Source organism: Haliotis rufescens, unplaced genomic scaffold (assembly GCF_023055435.1).
Source record: "Haliotis rufescens isolate VD_foot unplaced genomic scaffold, xgHalRufe1.0.p SCAF_13, whole genome shotgun sequence".
NCBI classification, from domain to species: Eukaryota; Metazoa; Mollusca; class Gastropoda; order Lepetellida; family Haliotidae; genus Haliotis; species Haliotis rufescens.
In genome coordinates, this window is record NW_025963813.1 from 19,008,774 (window position 1) to 19,034,056 (window position 25,283).

The following is a 25,283-nucleotide window of genomic DNA, read 5'->3' on the forward strand; positions in this document are numbered from 1 at the left end:
ACCGCCCCCATGGGTTGTTGAAGTCCAATTCTAACCTGGACCTTCACGGGTCTTTGACTTAAGATGACCATTATGGCCTTTACAAAGTGTTGAGTAGTATATTTCAAGCAACACACTGAGCATAGGCAGAATACGTTCCTCCGTTTATTGTCAAATGGTTCATCAAATAGCATCCTATTTAATGTCTTCCTTTATGTCTTGGTCGATGATCTGCTGATGCTGTCTATTCAAATCCCTGTACATGACCGTCATGGAGCGAAGGACACGAGATATGGCGACGATGAAGATCAGCATTATCACAACCAGAGATACCAAGGGAATGATGGAAGCCATCACTACGGTCAGTATGAGGTCTTCTGTCACTTCTGAACCGGGAATGTCCTTCTCAGCTACTATTCTTGAAGTTGTGTCCTCGGGAGCAACTGGGCTTTCGTGTGTAATGAGATTGGTGAGATGAGTTTGCCGGGATGTAGGTATGTCTACCCTTGCAGTCATGATATCTGAAACAAAGAAGTCTCTTTAAGACTCTAAATTGTTTTCAGTAGTGTGGGCGATTGCATGTTATATGCCACAGTCAGTTATTGTACATATGCACGTACGGCCTGTAAATAGTCTGTGCCTTGGCCAGGTTTGGTGTGGTTTGGTTTTACGCCGCAATCAGCAATATTCCAGCTATATGACGGCGGTCTGTCAATAATCGAGTCTGGACCAGACAATCCAGTGATTGACAAATGAGCATCGATCTACGCAATTGGGATCCATGACATGTGTCAACCAAGTCAGCGAGCCTGACCACCCTATCCCGTTAGTCGCCTTTTACTACAAGCATAGTCGCCTTTCACGACAAGCATGGGCTGTTGAAGGCCTATTCTACCCCGGATCTTCACGGGTCCCTCTGCCAGGAAGACTAATGGTTGACAGCAGGACCAACAATCTACGCCCTTAAACCTGAGTCGTTACCTTCTGGACTACGGAAGTCTCACTCACGTTTGTTCTTGTATGTGTCTTTTTCCTCATATGGGCCCAAATGACGCCTCCGGCGGACTGGGTCTTCACACGAATCCTTCAATGCAGAACAGAGCCATGCCAAGACATACCTTAAGCAAATGTAACGTTCGAGGAGACGTATTTACCTCGCTTTGAACAGTATACCAGTTCCACCAGGGCGTGTGTTTTGAACATTAAAAACCGAAAATGTCGAAGGTCATTAATGTTGATTATTTTTGTGAAAGGCGGTTACATGGGTCCGATGGTGACAAAGGGAGACAATCTGGGATAATCAATGATTCGAACCTATTGTAGGACAACTCAGGCATATAGGGTAAGGAAAGCAACTCGCGTGCCGGGACCTGCTGAAGGTGATTCAGAGGGAATCACGGAATGGTCACCGAGACAATGGAGGGGGTCATCAGAAATCCTGCACATATTTTGGGAGGGTCATCAAAAACAGGACATATTATTATAAAGTGCTTCTTGCATTTTGTCTTTTCAGGGAGGGTCATGAAAAAAGGAAAAAACGTTAACTTTACATTTAGATGTTATAAGGAGCTTACCGTCCGTTCAATATTTTTTCGCATTATTTAGCGATGTGCGCGTGTCTGCTGGTCCGGTTTTGTGGTGCTATCTTTCAGAGATACCAGTCACAGTTTAACATGGATACTGAACCGACCAGTCCTTATCTCCATAATGCCGAGTGCAAGGCACGTTAAAAACAAATACCATCTTTTAATCGAACCCCCCGACCTCCCGCCCTCGGGACAGACTACACCAACTAAACCACCGAGGCGTTCCTGTGCCAACATGGAGACAATTATGGCTTCACAGACTGGAAATACCTTACAAGACAAAGGAAGGGCTTACCCCGTCGCAGTTCTTACAGATGACAAATATACATTCAAAGCTCAAGGGCAGGGACCATCCCATGCGAAAGAATCGGAAGATCGGGCTGACGGAGACCTTCCCCGTGGTTGTGAAACCATTGTATCGGTCAAATATTGTTCCATCTCCACATCTGAAACAAAAGTTCTTCCCTGTAAGTTTGTTTTTTGTTTAACGCCGCACTATTCAAGCTATATATAACAGCGAATCCAAGTTTGGGCCAGGGAGCACAGTGGTCGGAAGCATGATCAACAAGGAGGTGATCGGGGTACGATGGGTTGCTGTCGCCCAAGTCAAACCGTCGAGCATGAGGCAAAGTGGATAGACTCTGTCAGGGTATCTCCTGTGGGTGAGGTGGTGAAATCGGGTTTAACGTCGCGTCCAAGATTATTACACTTATATAGCGACCTGCATGCACGTGTGTGGCTAGTCCGGACTGATGCCGATTTATAGTGCTAGCACATTGAGATACCATGCCGCAGTTTAACATGAATACCCCACTCAGACACATTATACTGACTCCGAGCCGACCAGTCCTTGTTTTAGCCCCTTAATGCCGAGAGCCAGACAGTTTAACAACAAGTACCATCTTTTGGTATGACGCGGCCGGGGATCGAACCTCGGAACTTCCGCTCTCTGGACGGACGCCCTACCACTAGACCACGGAGGCGGTCCTATCTTCTGTGGAATTGCTATATCGCCTAACTAGGGGTTGGCGTGAAGTACTTGGGGCATTTCGTATCGAACAATACTTATGTATCGATATATCGAAAACGTACACAGAACACAATATTCCCTCGATAGATAACCATTTAGGGTGTAGATGGCATGAAACGATAGGGAGTATAAAACATATATAGTGCATCCTTATTTCCGATTCGGAACTGCCTGTTAATGATCATAATCGAAATACAAAAAAATCAGATGTTGCTCTGAAACGTTTCGCTCACTCGTAACGAGAATACAGTAGCTTCGACACGTTTTAGAAAGCTCACTAGGCCTCATGACTAAAGGTTTCATTACTATGTTTAAACAGGTGTGGATATAGAGATACAGAAATGGTTTCAAAAGATTACAAGCTCAGATTTCCTGTCCCACCACATGCGCGAGTGATGTATATCACATCAAGTGTTTTAGCTAAGTTTCGCACTCTTTCTCATAAAAATAATGCGAAAACTAATGTTGACCAGTTGCTGCTATACTGTGACCATTGTGATGAATTTGTTGCCGAGTAAGACGACCATTTTGGTACTAGTCTGTTCACATTAAAAGCATTAACATTAATTCATTCCCAGTATTACCATAACATCCTTCTCGTCAGAATCAAATGAACTAATGTCCCCCACAACATATTCAACAGTAAAAGAATGTACATACAAAATTAAATTAAATTAAAATTAAAAATATTATGTATTACGTCTCATATTGAATGATTGCACATCACAATTAGACCCACAGATAGATTAGAATAAATGCATTGTACTCTGGACCACAAGGCCTCCAATACTGAAATAAAGAATACTGAAAACATAATTTTGAATCTTGAAAATAGAATCATGAATCTTGAATCTGTAGAGGGTTTGAGAGTCCGGCATACAATGGAGTGTCGTATCGGTGTGAAAGAACAGATTTTAATGAGATTGTACGTGCAAAGTAAAACGGTAAGTACTGGGCAATTCTCAACGTTATCCCTCTTATGACATCCAAACGAGTAAATGAAGAGCATTCTTGAAGAGATTACAAGAACTTATCTACCACTTGTGGAGTTTGAACACCTTCCGATTCCAAGCAGTTGTCAACGACAGTCCACAAGTCAATGGAAAACTACCCAGTGGCTTTCTATTTATATCAAGCTAATACTTGTGACGATGGTTGATAAACATAGGTTTGGCTGACAAACACTCCGGGTTCGAGGCAATCCAAAACAGTATCAAAACAGGCCTGAACAACTTTTTAAATGTATCTTGATGCCATCGTTAAGTTTCCCAGGCACAGACTAACACTGTACACTTAAATATGTTTTGCATATGTGCATAGACGTTAAATCGGGAATTTTCACATAATATCGCGGGTGTTCCTCAATCAGCGGGGCGATGGAGTAGCAACATGGTAAAGCGTTCGCTCTGACGCCGAAGTCCCGGGTTCGATTCCCCACATGGGTACAAATATGTGTTGTCCATTTCTGGTGTCCCCACAATTATAATGCTGGAATGTTGCTTAAAGCGGCGTAAAACCATACTCACTCCTCAATCAGCATGGTAACAAGTAATTCCAATAATCCAACTTATCAGTGGTGGTAGTATTGCACTGTCCCAACGCTAGTTTTTGGAATGATCAAACGCAAGTACTATCGAATAGTCCTAACGCTGTTAGTGTCAAACTGGGTCAACGGTAGTACTAATACTACCCTGACAGTACCACTAAACTGAAATGTTACGTATTATCGAACTACCCTAGCACCAGTACCAACGAAATAAATATCCTTGCGCTTCAGCGCCACCAGCCTTCAGGACGATACCGCAAGGTTTTGTTCGTTTGTTGTTTAACGCCACACTCAGCAATATTCCAGCTTACGGCGGTCTGTAAATAATCGAGTCAGTGCAAGACAGTCTAGTGATTGACATCATGATCATTGACCTACGCAAATGGGATACGATGACATGCATCAACCAAATCAGCGAGCCTGACCACCCGATTCCGTTAGTCGCCTCTTACGTCAAGCATAGTCGCCTCTTACGTCAAGCATAGTCGCCTCTTACGTCAAGCATAGTCGCCTCTTACGTCAAGCATGGTCGCCTTTGTCGGCAAGCATGGGTTGCTGAAGACCTATTTAAACACATCTGTGACGTCATTCTATTGTTTGAACGCTCCATTATTTCCAGGAATGGAAAGTTGCATGTCAGCTGTACATTATCTTGAAGCAGCATTTGAATTTTTCAAATATTTTCAACTTCAGAATATTTTTTCAAAGTGTAAATGTAGGGATGAGTTTTAAGTAGGGGAATATCCTCGTAACTCTCCATTCCTTAAAAATAATGTACCTCGGCCCCTGCGGGGCCTCTGCTCCATTATTTTTAAGGAATGGAGAGTTACTCGGACATTCCCCTCTACTTCTACCCCGGATCTCCACGGGTGAGGTCAATAGGAACATGACCAGGCTGATGGTCAACGTTGTTGTACTGACAAGTGGACTTGTAGTTTTGAAACGATCCCCAAATAAACCTTATGCTCCTTTGTAATAACTCCGAACTGGGATATCAGCCAAGTTAATGCGAAGTTGTACTCGGAATAGTCTGTCTCCCAGACCCTTGAGAATAAATTACAAAAGAGAGAGTCCAAATCAAGTCTAGAAGTCTAGATAGCTTTGGGTTCCATTTAGATTTTATTTTATTTTGCTTTGTTTTGTATATATATATATACTATCAAATAAGATAACTATTTCTGGAACTTAATTTCAGTCTATACTCGGGGTTGAAAATGGGAGTTTTGAGCTTATAAAACTATAAAATGAGATGGATTACTTACCCTCCATTCAGCACCACGTACGTCTCCTTGCCACTGATGGCTTTACAGGATACAGCATGGAAGCTTGTTTCAGCCGGAAAGTTCCCTGGAGAAAAGCAGCGTTTATGATAAGTACTGAAATCAGAGAGCTAGGATTAACACCCAATCTCAGTGGGGCGACGGGGTAGCTTGGTGGTCAAAGCCCCAAGACCTGGGTTCGATTCCCCCCATGGGTACAATGTGTGACATCCATTGCTGGTGTCCCCCGCCGTGATAGTGCTGGATAATTGCTTAAGGTGGCATAAAACCATAGTCATCCGATCTCGTTACATTCAGATCTCTTACTCTGATAGGATACCTCTGGCACAGGTCGTGTCAGCTGAATATGCTCATCAGCCCATAAGCATCAAGGCTTCTAAATTGAGTGATTTTACATCTGAATAATATCGAGGAAGTCCAAATACGAAACATGACCGCCCGATTATACCATGGGTATTAAATACGCCCTGTCATTTGTGGTTGGTTGGTTTGTTGTTCAACGCCGCACTCAGCAATATTTCAGCGATATGTGGGCTGTCTGTAAATAATCAAGTCTGGACCAGACAACCCAGTGATTAATATCATGAGCATCGATCCACGCAATTGGGATCGATGGCATGCATCAACCAAGTCAGCGAGCTTGACCACCCGATCCCGTTAGTCCCTTTTTACGACAAGCATTGTCACCTTTTACGGCAAGCATGGGTTGCTGAAGACCTTTTCTACCCCGGAATCTTCATGGGTCTGTCACTTGTGAGCGTCATGACATCTACATGTTCACGGCTGAACTATGAATGTATCTTTGTTCTGTGACGAATTTCGTTGGCGTTGAACGAAATTTTCGAATCGAGGCGGTGAGGAAATGAAGCCGAAATATTTTAGAAAGCTTTTAACTGATTGGCTGAAGAACCCGTCGTTCTCCATTTTGATTGGGCGGTCAAAGTTCACCTGAAGCGACCTTCTATGGATCTTCCCAGATCTTGACGCAAAGATGTATCGTATCGGAATTAATGATCTGGTCAGCACCAAACAGTATTTAAGTTCATCTACCATGGTGCCAAAGTGGTAGTGTTGGAGACTTTGAAACCTACGACCTTTTCCAACACAACATCATCGAATACAGGCACCACGAATTTTAAGGATCGCGAATGGAGCGGTTTGTTAAGAATTTCCTTTTCTCAGCCAAATGTCCATTCACCCCAAGCTTGAGAGTAACTCACAATTAAGATACCCTGTGAACATTTACAGACGGACTGACAACCCAAGTTTGCATTAGCTGATAGCTGTACCCACCGATGAGTCTCGCTTTCAGCCTGACGAGCCGGCCGATATGGTAATTGCCTCTCAGTCTCTGGCCGGTGATGTCTGCAACAAACAGGTCCACGCCCGACTTGCTAAGTGGCCCCATGTTGCTCATCAACTGTTTTACCGGCTTCTTGCTTTAAACACAAACACACGCGCAGATTGACGTGATTTTACGCATGTAACTTTAAAATCTCTGTCGGCCAAATATATTTTCACCGTCGAATGAGATTGTGTATGAAAATTGGATGTTTTTTCAGCAACAGTTCTAAAACCAGATATGTTATCAATCAAAACTATGAGTCTAAAATATATATTTTTCTAAAATCCACTTGCAACAATATATTTGTTAAGAAAGACAAAAACAATTCAACAGTCCGAAGCATACTTAGTTTTAAAGCATTTTCTGGGACAAATCAATCAGATTATAATCAGATCTTAGTTCTCGCTATCGCTAAACAAAGATCTGAGGACATCCCATTACGGATCACGTCAGAACGACCTTTCATCCGACCAATCAAAGCGTCGCTTACCAGACCATGAAAGTGACAGTCAGAATGTGTTTTCTTATCATGCAACCTCGAAAACGTTAACGCGGGGTATTCCGAACGACTGATGAACGGAGGAGGCGTTGCACAGTACTAGGGAAGGACTGCCAAACAAACGCAACCATATATTAGACATTCCGGAATGTTCGTTCAGTTTCCAAAATTTTATTCGAGAACTGTGTCAACATATTTTTCAAGCGTAGTCTGAAATGGAAGTCGCCAGGTTGAAACGAGTGCAGGAAGCTCGAGAAAGCTGCTTTCTAATTGGCTGATGTCGACTTCTTGTTTGTTATTTCAGTGGTCGTTCAACATTCGCGAAAGGTCGTTCTGATGTGTGTAATTGGATGTTCTCAGACCTTTGTTTAGCGGCAGCGTGAACTTAGATCTGACACAAATTATCCCAGTTAAACTCGACTAGTAGTATAGGTAATGATGGTTCTGGACCACTTCCACTGGAGCCGGATTTATATACCTATACTGCTACTACAGGGTGAATTTTTTATGCCAAAATGATTATGCGATTCAACGATAGTCATAAGATTAAGTTAAATTGACTCCCACCTGGAGTCTATGATATGAATTTTTATAGGTAATGATGGTTCTGGACCACTACCACTGGAGCCAGATTTGTATTAAACGAAATATCAATACTAATTAATAATGAATAAAATTTACTATAGCCCACGAGGATATTGGAAAGGTGTAGGAGCAATAAAAAAATTAGCCACCGCGGCTAAGGTATCTAAAGATGTGGCCAAGGATTGGTTAAAGAAACAAGCGATGTGGCAGATATATTTACCGGCACCGCGTTATATACCGAGGAAGAAGTTTGATATTTTTACAACGAATGAAGTTCATCAGGCTGACCTCTTGTTTCTTCCCCACGATAAGGTAAAACGCAAAACGTATAAATACGCTTTAACGGTAGTGGATGTGGCTAGTCGATACAAAGAGTCTGAGCCATTAACCTCGAAAGAATCAACGGAGGTAGCTAATGCACTGAGTCGCATATATAAACGCGGACCGCTAAAATGGCCTAAGCTATTTCAAGTAGATCCCGGTCGCGAGTTTATGGGATCGGTAACTAAACTGTTAACAAAGAACGATGTCGAAATCGTCCGTGGTGAAAGAGAGGCCCACCGCAGTCAAGCTATCATCGAAAGATTTAACAGGACATTAGCGGAACGTTTGTTTGGCTATCAGTATGGGATCGAAATGAAATCCGAGCGATTGAGATCGACCGAATGGGTGACACGATTATCAGCCGTTGTATCAGCGCTGAATAATGAAGTTACGAGATTAATAGGGAAGAAACCATCCAATTTTCCGTTTTATCATTAAGAAATTCATTCCAAGCGTTTGCGGTATCGTTCATTTGTATAAATTTTGTAACAATATAAATTAAACCACTCTTAAAACTCATAATATCCCCTCTCCAATCGTTACTCGAAAGTTCCCAGTCTTTATACCAATGATGAGTTTTTAGAAAATAATCATACATTCTTATGTAAAGTTTGCTGGTATGCAACAACTTAAACGCATTAAATGGACCTTTGTTAACTTCTTTAAATAAATCATCGCTTTCTTCTTTGACGGTTATTTCCCCTGTGTAAGGAACACCTAGACCATGGTTTGCTCCTTTAATACGCCAATCTTTACTCGTAGAAATATTAAATTCATTACAAATACGCTCATACGCGGACCTATTGTACGGATTATTTGTGGAATTCCACGCTCGATCCTGCGGTAATGGAGCACTAATTTCTTTAAGTATACGTCTAATCTGATAATACACGTGAAATAATAAAACAGACTTATTTAGCATAAATCCTGGGGCAATAACAGATACGCCACATCCCGTTGTTGCACACCATATGGCAAAGTTTAACTGATTCTGCCAAAATTGCATAGGATTGTGAAACCAATTGTGCACCATTTTATCGCTAGTTGCCGTGACCCTGTAATTTTCAAAGATATCGGGGAATTTAACAAAAAATTCAGCACCAGAGGCAGTTACTATAATCGATTGATTAGTAATGTATCTCGATTTCATATTTAAGTTATGATATAGTATCATTGTATATTTAATATGTATGTTACACTCCCGGGAATAACAAATGGTCAGTCTATTGAACTGCTTCATACTATCGATAACTCGGATGGACAACTCGAAGTCGCCCTATGTGATGTAACGTATTACCCACTGTGGACCAATATAAGTGCTGCGAGAGATAATAATGAGATACATATAATAGGTGACAACAATGGTATTGATAAATTCATTACTATACCTGATGGGTATTACAGCGTATGCTCACTCAATGATGAAATTTTTAAGCCTAATGGAGCTAGTCTCACACAAAATGAGTCGAATGGGACAGTGAAAGTCGACTCCCATACTTAGAAGTTACACTTGGATTTCATCATAGAATAGGAATTATAAATTCTAACAAACCACGACAGGGAATTAAATTACCCGATTTAGTTCCCTATAAAGAGTTGTTCATCCATCTTGATCAAATAAGCACGACGGATAATATTCAACTAGAAAGTCCTTCAACTCTACTCAGAAGTGTTCCAGTGAAAAATGAAAAATATAATAGCGGTAGAACGGAATCATTCTCGACATTACAATATAAAAAATTGAAGCGTGGTATTATTTCAGACCTCAAAATTTCTGTATTAGATGTAAAACATCAACCTGTACATATAGGATACTTAAGTGTAACACTCCATATTAAAAATAATGGTTGATGCATCAGGCCCTGGAACAGTAAGACAATGTAATACAATTGCGCTTTCCGATCTCGGAGACACGGAAGGATTTGGTAAACCCGGCACCGATGGTAAGTTATACGCTTTACACTTACACGATAATGTATACAAGCGGAAAGAAGTCACATTCACGGGTAATCTAGGAGATTTAAGCGATGTCGATGTTAGTAGACTCCTTAAAAACACTTCGTACAATATTACTCGCAACGACGATAATAAATGGACTATGGTTGAAGCAAACATCGAGTGGCTACTGAATATCGTCATTACCCCACCTTATGTGATGATGGGTAAGGGACATAATTTAACTAAGATAATAAATAGTGGCATCGTACTCGCGGCTTATATCCCATCAAAACGAAAAAGTGTGTTAGTTACCCCCCTGCCTGAAAACCCAGGTCATATGATATATAGTCGTCCGGCCTTAAAAAATGTTACTTTAAATTTGGTTACTGAATTCGAAGATATTAAAGATAACTTGAATGCAATACCTAATCTTTCTACGCTTATTATTGAAGTCTTGTTCGGAGATGCACCGGAAGATGCCTTCGATATATTACCAGGTCTATCGATTAAATGGCAAAAGAAACACCAACGTCAACGTTGCAGTATTATTCATATCGGAGCATCGCCCGTTGCAACCCTCGAGGGGGTCCAAATTATTAAAAGTGACAGTATTTCTCTTTCTAAGATATTCTTGCCGTATAATATACATTTGATAAGATTGATGTATAGTCTCAAAACATTTAAGCAAGACCAATTAAAGACTATTATATGATCGTAATATACACTATGAGTTTATATCCGGCGCTCGGTGAAGCATTTGAAAAGATGGAAACTGTTGATGGATTTCGATTACATCAAATAAGCGACATAAAACATCGAATAGAGAAGGATAGGGAGTTGAGACTTGGATTGTATAAAAAGTATCGCAGAGCCGTGAATGCTCTGGACGGAGTTGACACCCTGCTTTTGGTATCTGGCATGGGACTCGGTGTAGCGGGTATCGGTTTACTATCAACTATAATCGCCGCGCCTATCGTGCTCGGCATGGAAATAACCGCTGGAGTCTCGGGACTGGCAGGAATAGCGATAAAATTCATTTCTCGTAGGTTACAAAAGAAAGCATTAAAACACGATAGTATTCGGATACTCGCCGAAGCAAAGTTGAACAGCATTGAGGATCATATTTTGACAGCAATGGCTGACTGTAAGATATCCGAGGATGAGTTTCGTTTAGTGCTGTCGGAGCTCAACAAATACAATAAAATGAAGCAGGAGATTCGATCAAAATCTCGTCAGACCAGTGGTATTAGCGAAGACGATAAAAAAAAGTTCATAGAAGAGGGGAGGCAACAAGCGCGTCAATTATTCCGTGCCAAAACCAAAGAACTGGTTGGAGATTAAAAATAGATTGTTTACTATCGTGTGATTACATTTAGACAAATGCTAACATAAATATATAATAATGGAGAAAGCTATTCAATGGAAAGAATTACCACAAGGTTTTTATTATATCAGTGATGTCAAACCAACCAAATACGGTTATCAATTGTTTCTTATCAATTTACAAAAAGAGTGTAGTTATATAGTCTGGTCTCCTAGTAAAATGAACGAAGAACTTAATAAAAATGTTGAATATCGCTTTATCGATAAAAATAATAAAGAATATTTTTATTACCATTTAGACTCATCTAAAGCAATGATTGGCCCCAGGTATTGGTAGTGGTCCAGAACCATCATTACCTATAAAAATTTATATCATAGACTCCAGGTGGGAGTCAATTTAACTTAATCTTATGACTATCGTTGAATCGCATAATCATTTTGGCATAAAAAATTCACCCTGTAGTAGCAGTATAGGTATATAAATCCGGCTCCAGTGGAAGTGGTCCAGAACCATCATTACCTATACTACTCGACTCATTGCAATCTTCAACCAACATGAGTTTTTGTTGAACGGTGCTTTTCACAGTAACTCGGTTCCAAGATGTCAGCAAGGTGGAAAGCCCGAATTGATGCAGGTCGCAGACGTTTACCCCTTTGTTGACCCCCACCCCCCAACACACGCACAGGGTATGGTGCTGACAAACCCAAGAAATATAATTGAGACGAACCGGGATTCGAACCCACGTTCATAGTTTTCTGGCGTGCCCGAGGGACGTTCTCTGTACATTGAATGGATGCGCCTTACACGACCGGGGGCAATCACCATGAATACAGATGTCTACGTCCAATTTTCTTAGAGTTTAGTGACAGTGTTAACTCACTAATGATAAAAATAATAATAATAATAATAATAATACATTTATATTGCGCATATTTCCGCACAACTCAGGGGCATGCTCAAAGACATGCTGTTACCCCGGTCACTGGATCAGGGTGCACTCAACAATAGCACCAGGTCTCGATCGCATTTTGGTAAACCTACATCATAAATATTCATTGTTGCCATTTGATGCCACTGCCAATCTCCGCAAATGGTATGGTCTATTTCTGGCCTTCCTCTATATCTCCCAGGCTCGCTACACTAACCCCCGGATCCAGGCATTCCCCTGGTTTTTTGCAACCGAAAATTACCCGCCCTTGATTTTCATCAACATTTTACCAACCAATGAAACGTCCACATATGGAAGAGGGTAAGGGAGGTAATTACTGAGAAACCAAAGCCACCGCCAGTTTTAATGGTCATGAAGACATCCGGAAAAATGGTTTGAGTGCTTTCTTTAGCGTGTCAAGCAGTTTGTTAACATTGCATTTCTCGCCAACTCGATGATATTGAATGAGACTGGCCAACCAAACAATGAGACTGGCTTGTATGTTTTGGTGTGGTTTGGTTTGTTGTTTAACGCCGCACTCAGCAATATTCCAGCTATATGACGGCGGTCTGTAAATAATCGAGTCTGGACCAGACAATCCAGTGATTGACATCATGAGCATCGATCCACGCAATTTGGATCGATGACACGCATCAACCAATTCAGCGAGCCTGACCACCCGACCCCGTTACTCGCCTCTTACGACAAGCAGAGTCGCATTTTACAGCAAGCTTGGGTTGCTGAAGACCCCGGATCTTCACGGGGCGACTGGCTTGTAACTCGCAATCTTATTGGTACGTTGGACCTTGCAGCGTAGCCAAACAAACTGGCAAATGGAAATTAAGGGCGGGTAATTAGCGATTGCGAGAACTACGGGAATGGATCAAGGGGTTAGTGTAGGTGTACCGACATGCGGCCCGGGGCATAGAGAGGATTGCTGAGGAGACCTAAGGGTTTCCGTCGATAAAGCAGTGCAAGATAAATCCTGACCACCTCTGGTCCTGGTGCCATCGGATTAAATAATGGACTCGGCATGTGAAATACCCACCTCTCAGCCAGGCTAGATACGATGAGATTCTCCGGGGTATCGGCATCCACCTGCGGTTGATAGTTGCAAGTGACCACGTTAGTTGGGATACCCGTGCTCACCAACCCATTCGACGTAGGGACATACACCCTCAAGGTATAGGATTCCCTCTCATTTTGCTGGAAGAGATTCAAATAAATGTGTCCATTTTTGAGTGAACGCCACAGGCCAGCTATGTGACGGTCACAAAATAATTGAAATCGACCAGTCAGACAGACCAGTGGTTGATAGCTTGAGGGTTACATACAGTCGAACACCATGGTCTAGAGCTCGATGGTCTCGAGCTATACCTATAACTATTTTATACCCGGATGTTTCGAACTGGATGTGTTGAATTCCCGGTTGTCTGTCTAAATTCATTGTCCCAAGAATAAGAAAATAACTTGGCCTGATAATAATAATAAGTCCTTTTGTATGGCGCCAAACTCCATAACAGCTCGTGTGCTCGCTTACATGATTACCCCAGTCAATGGATCAGTGAGCACGTAATTTTCATGCTCAGCTCCCTGGGGAGTATACAAGCCAAGCTGCCCGTGAGGCGCTAGACGGTTAACCGCAACGTTACCATCTCATCCTACCGGGTACCCACTCACTGCTGGGTTAACATTTCGAACTTGCCCAAGGAGACACCACATGTGGTACTTGTGCTTCAGTGTGGAGCAGGACCGAAGCCCAAGAAATAATCAGAAGTCAAGCTGCTGAACGTGGTCACCCATCCATCTACTCTCCGAGACTGACGTTGCTTAACTTCACCTGATTAGTAATCTGTGCGCTGTGCACAGGACCACGTGCAACCACGTAAGACGATTACAATTTGTTACAAACACAACAACGTTACAGCTTGGTCCGTACTTTTTTAACACCGCACTCGGCAATATTCCATTTATATGACGGCGGTCTGTAAATAAGCCAGTCTGGGCCAGACAATCGAGTGATTGATATGGGCATCGATCTACCAATTGGGATATTACATGCATCAACCAAGCCTTCGAGCCTGACCACCCGATCCCGTTATTCGCCTCTTAGGACAAGCATTGGTTGCTGAAGGCCAATTCTAACCCGGATCTTAACATGTTGGACAAACGGAGTCAGAAGAATGACATACGCGGCGTTCTTGTTCACGCACTGATGAGCAGTCTTCGCTCTCACCAATAAAATGACCTTAATGGAGAATTACGTTCGGAGGGGATGCAGCATGCATGAACATACCTCAAAAGAACAAACATCCCTTGGATCGTACGTTTCGAAATGGACATCAATGTACCACGTATGAGTGTTCAAACGAATGAAATCGAAGCCAAAGCGACCATTGCAGACGGCGTATGGGTAGGTTTCGGGGACATCCGTTACAATCGTCACCCGGACATCTCCACGAGCTTCTGCCGGGCAATTATACTTGACTAAAAAACAACGATAACGATATTCAGTAACTCACTGATATTACTAGCACTAGTTGGCCTCAAAGCAATTCTACACAAAAGATTCCAAAAACGGATAAATTATATATATGCCAGTTGTTTAAGCTCAACATTTCATGACTCGTGACGGTAACTAAAGCCAGGCATATTTTTATTAAATTGAAATTTCCCGCTGTTTCAATCATATGTATAGCTCTTCGAAATTTCGAGGTTACTCCTTTATTTTCGCAATTTCGAAATGAGGAGTTAAATAATTGAAATTACGGTTAAATATTCGAAGTAACGAGAACATACTTGAAATTTCGACAAAAATGAAATAGAAATAACGAGAAAAACACCCAAAACTTCGATTTAGATAAATATAAGTGTGTCATCAATGTTGCAATATTTGGCTTTCGTACAATCTAATCTAATATTCTCAGATTACAATTGAGTTTATTTGTCAGTATTGCAAAATGGTGATTTTATCTATGAAGACAGGTATCGCATCTTACCTTTAATTTGGTAGTGTCCACCTATCTGGCCCTCCGACAGACCTAACTGAAGCACATACAATGAAATACAACTGCATTCTCATACCTCAAGTCGTACCGCAAAGTCGTACAACTCTTAATATTCCGAGCACTACACAACGGGAAGATAACTGTCTGAAATCACTCCTTGGAAAATGGCCAAATTGAATATTTTTATTTGTTTTACGCCGTACTGAGCAATATTACAGATATATTATGGCGGTCTGTAAATAATCGAGTCTGGATCGGACAACTTAGTGATTGACATGAGCATGTATCTACGCAATTTGGATATAATGACATGCATGAACCAAGTCTCCACCGTTGGATCAAGTTAGTCGCCTCTTACAAGCATGGGTTTAGAGGGGCGGGGGGATTGGAAAACATATTTGATTACAAAATTCATTCATTTATATAAGTAAACAAGATTGAATCACCTTTTATGTTATTTAATCATACTAAAAATTGTTCAAATAATTCCAAAGACAGTAAATTATCTTGTCAGCATATTCAGCTCATCTTCCCGAGGCAAGGGAGTTAACTGACTTAAGTCCTGTTTCCACCCTTGCCGATCCAACTTGGAATTTCTGGGCTCGATCGTAGCGCCACCAGTACGGGTTATGTGCCTTCAATGTTCCTCCTATTGCCCAATAAGATCCCATCTCTCATATCACTTGCAATTTTTTCAAACAATATGGCGGCGCCCAGTCGGGACGATCTGATCGATAATCAAAATCTATAATGTAATAAAACGGGTTTTACCCCGCGAAGTGCATCAAATCACTTGAGCAACTTGATTAAAAACTTGAAAATATTAGCAAAATATCTGTCGACGTCCAGTTGACGTTACACATGCAGTCGACCAAATTCTGCACGATGAAATCCATGTTCACGAACCGGATGTCTAGTTCGTTAGGCGAACTTGAATGGACTATGCATTGACTCCTAAGTCCAGCAAAATGTAACTCCGTAATTCCAGCCCAGTTCGGCAAGGGAGGAAACTGGTCAGTTAAAGATGTCTTGACAGGGGACTGTGGCATCACTTGATGTTGCTTTTGTCCAGTTAAATGCAATGTTTTGACCAATTTTATCATACATATGGCTTATTTTTTATAATTTCATTATACCATATGCTTTTCCCCAAAAGACCCATCACTACCAGTGGTGAAACAAATCATAAAAAGCTTAAATAAGAGTAACCACCCTTTGAATATTGAGAAAAGAACTGTCTGGCCCCTTCTCCTGGTCACCTGTGCATGAGGCCAAGTAGCAGACGACATGAAGAGCAGACAGGAGATCGGTTGAAAAGAATTTGTAAGCTTGATTTGCACCATGTCTTTTTTCTGTTGTCATTGGTGTAACATTGTTATCTATAACATGTGCACTAATTCAACAGTGAGTATGGTAATACGCCGCTTTTAGCAATATTCCAGCAATATCACGGCGGGGGACACCAGAAATGGGCTTTACAACTAAGATCTACTACTCAACATTTGCTAAAGACCAAAATAATCTTTTGTCAAAGGTGTGGTCTTAAGCAAATGTTGAGTCGTATACTTACAAAAAGAGAAAAAGCCACGTAACTCCCCACAATTCCTGTTTGAAACTCCTGCCGTAAAGCTCAGAAAGCTGCTTCCTAATTGGCTCATGTCAACTTCTTGTGAGTCATTCCACTGGTCGGTCAAAGTTGGCGAAAGGCTATTCCGACCTGTGAAGGATGTTCTCGGATCTTCGTGCAAAGGTACGGAACACTAAGATCTGACTTTAATGAGATTGGATTTCTCGGCACTGCTATTCAGCTATCGATATGTGCGATAGTCCAATCATATTTTGCACAGGAAAGTGGGCTTGATGTGGCAATGGTGGAAATTAGACTATGACGCTCTTGCCTCGGGAAGATACTATGTTACAGAATATAGTGACAGCTGTAAGCTATTTCTGCTTATAAATAGAGCTTTCGTCGCAAATAGGTTCATTCGTAAAGATTTCACTTCCATAGTAACAGTATCTAAACGAAGGCAGATAACGGGCCTGCTAACCATTCAACCCAACAGGGTATGGCCAGAAGGACTAACGTCCCGAAATCAGGGTTACCCACGGATGGACCAGAAGATGTTATCTATGCTTAATAGTTGGCTGGTTGGTTTGTTGTTTAACGCCGCACTCAGCAATATTCCAGCTATATGACGGCGGTCTGTAAATTATCGAGTCTGGACCAGACAATCCAGTGATTAATATCATGAGCATCGATCCACGCAATTGGGATAGATGACATGGATCAACCAAGGCGAGCCTGACCACCCAATCCCGTTAGTCGCCTCTTACGACAAACATAGTCGCCTTTTACGGCAAGCATGGGTTGCTGAAGACCTAATCTAACCCGAATCTCACGGGTCCAATGCTTAATACCTCAAACGGAGTACACTATGAAAGTTGTGATATTTTCAATAGTTGACAACGAGTTGGCAGAACATGCTATGCAAATCCTGCAATCAAATAAAATCTGCATTACAGTTTACGAACCGGATCTCGTTGCGCGATTTTGATTTGATTATGCATAGACTCGTTAGTCCAGCCACAATGTCACTCCATAATACCAGCCTAGTTCGGCAAGGCAACTTTTGTAGTCAGTTAACTCCCTTGCCTCGGGTAGATGGGCCATTCCGGGCCCCGGATAGGTTAGAAGTAAAACGGACCGTAAAACATCTGCGCAAATAGCTACCACGGGGATATGTGTCCCAGCTGTAACGCAAAAGAAAAGTCAAAATGCTCGACAACAGCAAATACTGCGACGAGTGTTTTATCTAATCAGAAATGTGCAGTTTATATCACATCATGGCGAATGGCCAAGCTACGTAAATGCGTCAACAATTTCATCTTACCAGACTAAGTACAAGGAGAGTCGGGCCAACGAGCTCTGAAACAAGGAAACCACTAATGTTATACACACACCCAATGGTATACCAACCGTTATATACCCAGCTATATACCCAGTTAAACACCACAAATGTTATACACCACCAATATTTGGACCAGACAAAGATATTAGCATGTGTAAAGTCGCAAACAAGCTTCATTTTAAAGAGTGAGGTGAGGTGAGGTGAGGTGAGGTGAGGTGAGGTGAGGTGAAATGGGGTTTTAACGTCGCGTCCAAGATTATTGCACTTATATAGCGACGTATTTTAAAGAGTGATTATTCACAAGGACTTTAATATGCTCTCCTGTGTCAACACAAATAATGCTAGTGTCATCGCCGGGCGTGGGACAGGAATCGACACGAATTGACTGCTTGAAATACGATTTCATTCCGACAATTACATCAATTATATCGGTAAAGCTTTCAAAAGTTTTATGGAAGACACGTTAAGAACATTTCCATCACTGGCAAAATTCTTGTCCGATGCAATTCCCTATTTCGACTTGTATATTTCTCCGTGTTTTTTCGGGTTAACAATTGACTTGACTTTGCATGCGTTTGTGACGGGTGCCACCTGTTGGGCAGGATGCGCTCAATTTTCCAGAACACAATTTTTTGGCAGTGATTCAAAAACAGTTATGATATAATCAGAATCGCACAATTGACTGCTTTTAGCAGAGCTTTCTTGTGAATATGGAAATTGTTTTGTTGCTTTTATTTATCTAATCCACCTAACAGAAAGAACGCAGATACCAGAACAATGACGTGTATTGGTGTTCAAATTCACTCAAAGTCTCTTCCCTGACGTACAAGTTAAATATATACACCTTACCAGATTGCGTGTCTATTTGTATATGGATATTGTCATTATAAAAATATGTATAAGGTCATGTAAGGGCAATAACATTATTTGTCTTTATCATAAAACTAACTTTGCATTCAGATTAATGTCTCGTTTATTCAGTAATATTACAAAAGTCAAAGTTGGTTTCTTCCTTCGATTGTGTAATATACGTCTAGGTTAGACCACGAGGACCCAGTGTCTTATCTTTGAAATGGTTAATTAGTTGAAATGCATGTCCCGGGGCAAGTATTCTCTTCATTTTGGGCCAAACTCGAGCACTTTTATCAAGCGCCTTAATATTACTTGCCCATGTTGATGGGCCTATTTTGAGCAAACATAGCCCTCATCAAGATAATCGTAATTTTGTTTCCATCTGTTCGTTTCGTTAAACGTAAAGCTACCAAATCACAAGTACTGAACAAATACTAGAATGCATAGAGGAAAACTGTATAAAAAATGCATAAAATATATTTCGCAGTTCATAAAGGGATAAGCAATTAGTCCTGATGTAACTAAGTATTTAGTTGTTAATTTCGCACAATTATGAAACATCCTAATTATTAAACACTTATGAATATATTTCATGACCATAGGTCACAATTATAGGGACTTTGAAGCCTGGAAACAATCAAATACGTTCAGATTTTACTCACCTGCAAGTCGGTCCATGGCCGGTGATGTGAGACTTGCGTCGTTTCTCACGTGCGAGGAGAATGTATTTTCACGTGATTTTCGTTTGCCGCATGCGCACTTGCACCTGGGTTTGCCATGTTGTTGACCAGTGTAGAAGTTACAGTTAAGTTCACAGCAATTCCCCCCCCCCCCCCCCCCCTGGATTTTTTCTAGAAACAGTTTTATTTCAATCATGAAAATACAAGTTGGGGACAAGTAATACTTGTGCCTTGGATATCCACATGGAACACTTTTGGGGAATTTTCAGTGAAAGGCGGCCAAACGGCCGTACATTTATAGGTGCCACAGCGTCAGTTGGTTGGGGGCTCGAATCCCGGAAAAGCCCCGAATATGATCCTTGGTCTTCCATGACCATACCCACAGGATTCATTAATGTGGTATACCCGTGAAGATCCGGGGTAGAATAGGTCTTCCGCAACCCATGCTTGCCGTAAAAGGCGACTATGCTTGTCGTTAGGGGCGACTAACGGGATCGGGTGGTCAGGCTCGCTGACTTAGTTGATGCATGTCCTCGTATCACAACTGCGTGGATCGATGCTCATGATGTCAATCACTGGATTGTCTGGTCCAGACTCGATTATTTACAGACCGCCGTCATATATAGCTGGGATATTGTTAAACAAGGTAGCAGAGCATAACAAGGATAATCCTGGCGTAGATAAGGTGTGTGTGAATATTGGCGGCGACGGCACAAAAGTTGGTAGGATTTCTAATTTTGTTATCTTCACATTTCACATTGTAGAGTCTGGCAAGACACTGTCATCTTTAAATCTGAGAGAAGGAGAGAGAGACAGAGAGAGAGAGAGAGAGAGAGAGAGAGAGAGAGAGCTATGGAAGCTTGTATATTGGGAATAGACAGGGATAAGGTCAAACATGAACAGAGTTGCATCTCATTGTATCTCAACCAACCCAAAGTGTTAAAACGTTAATTTGAGTGAACTTTCAGTTTCTAGGGTATATTGCAAAATATGGTTGACACTTTTACACATTTTACATAATATTCCTATTATACATCAATATATGACGAGGATATTAAATTATTGCATACCAAATTATGCATTCTTGAACTATTGTAATACAAAACAATGTGTTCCTTTCGTTATCCAAACGAACTACAGCGTATTTATATCTTCACAGAAGGTATCTACACGTGGGTTCGAACCTATGCTGAACAGCAACAAGGTCGGACTATAGTTAAACACAAATTCACCCTTGTGAAGTAACCGTAATAAGTCGTGCAGGAGTTATCGCCGATGGCAGCAGGAGGACATTTTACAACGCTTTATTTGGTTTGTGTCGTTGTACAAGAGCTATGTCCCTTGTATTCTTGGTTATAGCATTGTACCCCGACGTTCGTGTTATCAACAACTGGTTTTCTCGGACAGACGCGACAACTCACCGGCCGCCGTAATCGGAATGCTAAATAACTAAGGCTCAGAGATCAATGTACCCTAAGGTTCATGTGTGATGTCATTGGTAAGTCGTAACAAGGTACAGGTATCGCCCTAATCAGATGATATGGCTCTGATCCCAAATTCAAGCTTGTGCTGTGTCTGGTGTTTACAATCAGGACAAGCCCCGTCTTCAGCAATGAGAAAACTAATGTGAGGATTTAAAACTTTATTAGAGATGAACATCTCCAGCTTCCGTTTCTCCGAATGTTGGAACTATTTGTGCAGTACACCTCTGAAAGCAGAAAAGATCTGTGAATAATTGGCAGGTACCCTTCCTCTGGTACAGGGCCCCGTTCCACAAAGCGATCTTAGAGCTACGATCATCGTAAGCCTATGTTAAAGTATGGGAGTTACGATCATCTTAGCGCTAATATCGCTTTGTGGAACGGGGCCCTGGGCGTATCTGGACGGCGTGGTTGCCCCTGTCCACAACAACTGGACCTGGTCTGCTATCATTTGTTTGCTTGGCTTGTGTTCATTATAAGGATGTTATTTCTTTTATAACTTAGACTTAAAACAACAGGCACTCATTGAATGTAAAAGTCAGCATTCGTATCAGATCATCATGATTGAAGGATTTATGTATAGCTGCTAAGACACTTTTTTAAATGCATTTAATTCTGGGGTGCGTTGTTGGGCGTAACAACGTACACACATATTATAAAGAAAGCCGTATGTCATCATTTTGTATCAATTTCTACTTTTGTTATTTTTAAGTGTAACGATGAATTTGAGGGGATAAAGAGTTACAGAAAACATGTTATACCTGTACTTTCAGCCGGTTGTGGTGAGGATGATGGGGAGGAAGTTGGTGTGACTGCCGCCGCTGCTGCCGTGAGACATGGGGTAGGGGATCGGGATGGGGATGCCGTGTTTGCTGTGGTGGGAGTGGTGACTGCTGTGGCTGCAACAGCTGCTACACTTACTACAGCCGCACGCCTCGGTGTAGACGGCCAGACACACTGATAACACAAACAGTCATCTTTACAACACAAACAGGCGAGGAACATGTTATGCATTTGTTTTAAAGCTTTTTTAGTCATTTCGTCATATGGACAATGTCCACTGCACAATTTTCATACTAAACTCGCAACCCTTCGCGTATACGTATTTTATCAAATACACAAAAGAAAACCCGCAGCCGCACGCCTCCGCGACTAGACACAATGACTAGTGACAATATTTGATAATGAACATCAAATTAATTTGTTTAGGCTTTTAGGAATGTGAGTACTTTTTAAAGTTTCCCATAAAATAGATTAAAAGTGGAATACATGTAGCTGTGAAAACAACCGTGATCAATGCATCGAGAGAGAGAGAGAGAGAGAGAGAGAGAGAGAGAGAAAGAGAGAGAGAGAGAGAGAGAGAAAGAGAGAGAGAGAGAGAGAGAGAGAGAGAGAGAGAGAGACTGTTATCTATAAGATGAACGATAAGATGAACGATAACGATAAGTATTGGGGAACAAATTACAATTCTGATATTGTTCTTTAAACAAATTATGGTGAAATGCCTGCTTATATTAAATAACTGATAGTTGTACGCCGCATTCAGCAATATTCCAGCAACATCACGGCGGGGGACACCAGACATGGGCTTCACACATAAAAGTTTAAAAAAAAATATATTTAAAGAATAAAACCACGTGGAAGGATTCTTTGAGTGCTGACTGAGCACCTGTTTCAGTTTTTTTAATATATAATATCGCTAAAATAAAATATTTTCCATATGATAAAATCAACCGAGAGGTATAGTTTCCTTTGCTTCTCAGTTTAGGACTGGGACAAACGTTGCAAGATGTATATAATTTATCATATCACTAAATATTTCTACTTACCAAGAAGAAGAACGGAAATAAGAAACAGTTTCATTTTCATTCAGATGTCAGCTCAAACTCAAAACAATGGACAACTTGTCGTATTTTGTAAGCTGTAAAATGTCTGTATATATATAGTCAGAAATATGTGACATTTGTTAAAAATATAACTAGTTTTTACGTTGAGTCATTTTCATGTAGACACACGCGTGCACAAATGATATGGGTAAGTGAAGCGACCGCACTCCCTGCTGTTTTAATCAGATTAGCGTCGTATGGGTTCTGTATTTCTCCATGAGAAGCGACACCCTGTTGTCTATGTTGGCGAATGACGGCACTAACATGACCAGCGTATATTGTCGTCGAAACTATAAATATGCTAGGTTTTTCCAGTAAAAATCAAACTCACATCTAACTTGAAAAATGAAATTCGCATTGGGATTGTGTCTTATTTTGGGTAAGAATTTGTTATTTCGTTAGTGTTTAATGTTACTTAACTGACACATAATAAGGCCATGTATTCATATACCCACACTGTGGCCAGAGAACCAAATATTTTAACCTCGCTGTCCACGTAATCATTCGATAACTGTTAATTCCAGGCTACATACACATTCTTATACATCATTTTGATATACATGTATGATGTATTACCAGGGTCACAGTGGCCAAGCTGTGCAGAGTTACGTCCCTTAGGTGTGCCAGAAACCTGTGATTGTGGGTTCGAATCCCGGTTCGACCTAATTGTGTTTCTAGGTTTGATAGCACCATTCCCTTGCTCGTGAGTTTCACCACAGAGACAACATATATATCAAGAAGAAAACATTTATTTACAAATTCTTTGTCTGTGTCATGTTCCTCGCCTGTTTGTGTTGTAAAGATGACTGTTTGTGTTATCAGTGTGTCTGGCCGTCTACACCGAGGCGTGCGGCTGTAGTAAGTGTAGCAGCTGTTGCAGCCACAGCAGTCACCACTCCCACCACAGCAAACACGGCATCCCCATCCCGATCCCCTACCCCATGTCTCACGGCAGCAGCGGCGGCAGTCACACCAACTTCCTTCCCATCATCCTCACCACAACGGGATAAAAGTACAGGTAATATATACACCCTTCTCCCCTTGATCTAATCAGTCGGTTGTTACATTAAATTGTCTCACAATTCGCTGTCCAAAGTTGTGTCCCTTGGGCATGTCAGGAATCTATGATGTGTTCGAATCATCGATTATGTTTCTAGGTTTGTCAGCTCTGTACCCGCGCTCGTTGGTTTCACCTAAGACCTGCATCACTTCTGGCTTTCCTTCCACATTAGGCTGGCACGCCGTGACACAACTGGAATACTGTTCAAAGCGGCGTTAAACCAAACTCACTCACTCACGTTATAACAAAAGTGTTAATTTTGTACATGACCTGACATCCTGAGTTGACTTGACACCTTGATGTTAATTCTTTTTCTTCTTTCAGATTAATGCCGTACCGTTACGAAGAACAACCGCCACTCTTGTCAAATAAACGTTTGAAGCGAGCACTTTAGTGTTCTGTTGTTTGTAGACTCGTGTACTGTACTGCTGTCAAAAGACGTTGCTGTTGCAGTCTTGGACTGGTCTGTTGTCACTGAGGAATCCCAATGGCATCCTCTGATTGCCCCGGTGCGTGTGTACTGGTGAAGATATCTGTAAATAGAGAGGCGAAGGTTGAGGCGGTTTTGTCACTCGTCATGCCGAAGGTCCGTGGTCGATTCCCCACATGGGTACAATGTGTGGGGAGCCCATTCTGGTGTCTCCCATTGCTGGAATATTGCTATAAGCTGCTGTAAATAACCCAACTCACTCACTGACTCACTACATCAACCATAGATGGGGCTGAGGGTAGTGTAATCGTGGTCTGGGTGCCACAGCACTGGTGGGGCGGTCGGGTAGCCTAGTGGTTTAAGCGTTCGCACGTCACGTCGAAGACCCGGGTTCTAATCCCGACATGGGTACAATGTGTGAAGCCCATTCTGGTGTTCCCCGCCGTGATATTGCTGGAATATTGCTAAAAGCGGCGTAAAACCACACTCACTCACTCACAGCACTGGACTCTGACAATGCAACACACCCACAGAAGGATGGGCAGTGTAGAATACATAAGAACATCCATAGATGAATCTCACAATAAACATATAGAGACAGTCACAACTAGAA

At 41.6% G+C, this 25,283-nt stretch overlaps 1 protein-coding gene and 2 long non-coding RNA genes across 3 annotated transcripts; 1 reads left to right on the forward strand and 2 right to left on the reverse strand.

The window, feature by feature from the left end:
- Window positions 1–122: 122 nt before the first annotated feature.
- Window positions 123–19,880, reverse strand: LOC124132256 (vitelline envelope sperm lysin receptor-like). The gene is made up of 10 exons (XM_046496098.2): window positions 19,796–19,880; window positions 18,264–18,298; window positions 15,364–15,409; window positions 14,661–14,851; window positions 13,413–13,570; window positions 6,715–6,860; window positions 5,404–5,488; window positions 1,861–2,011; window positions 988–1,063; window positions 123–500 (listed from the first exon to the last, which is right to left on the reverse strand). The coding sequence occupies exons 1-10, from the start codon at window positions 19,809–19,811 to the stop codon at window positions 175–177; spliced, it is 1,230 nt and encodes a 409-aa protein (XP_046352054.2). The 5' UTR covers window positions 19,812–19,880; the 3' UTR covers window positions 123–174.
- A 1,562-nt stretch (window positions 19,881–21,442) lies between these two features.
- LOC124132307 lies at window positions 21,443–23,206 on the reverse strand. Its single transcript, XR_006860779.1, has 3 exons — window positions 23,124–23,206; window positions 22,056–22,251; window positions 21,443–21,521 (listed from the first exon to the last, which is right to left on the reverse strand). It is a non-coding gene; the product is annotated as an uncharacterized LOC124132307 (long non-coding RNA).
- A 306-nt stretch (window positions 23,207–23,512) lies between these two features.
- Window positions 23,513–24,626, forward strand: LOC124132308. Its single transcript, XR_006860780.1, has 3 exons — window positions 23,513–23,559; window positions 24,003–24,198; window positions 24,565–24,626. It is a non-coding gene; the product is annotated as an uncharacterized LOC124132308 (long non-coding RNA).
- Window positions 24,627–25,283: the final 657 nt, after the last annotated feature.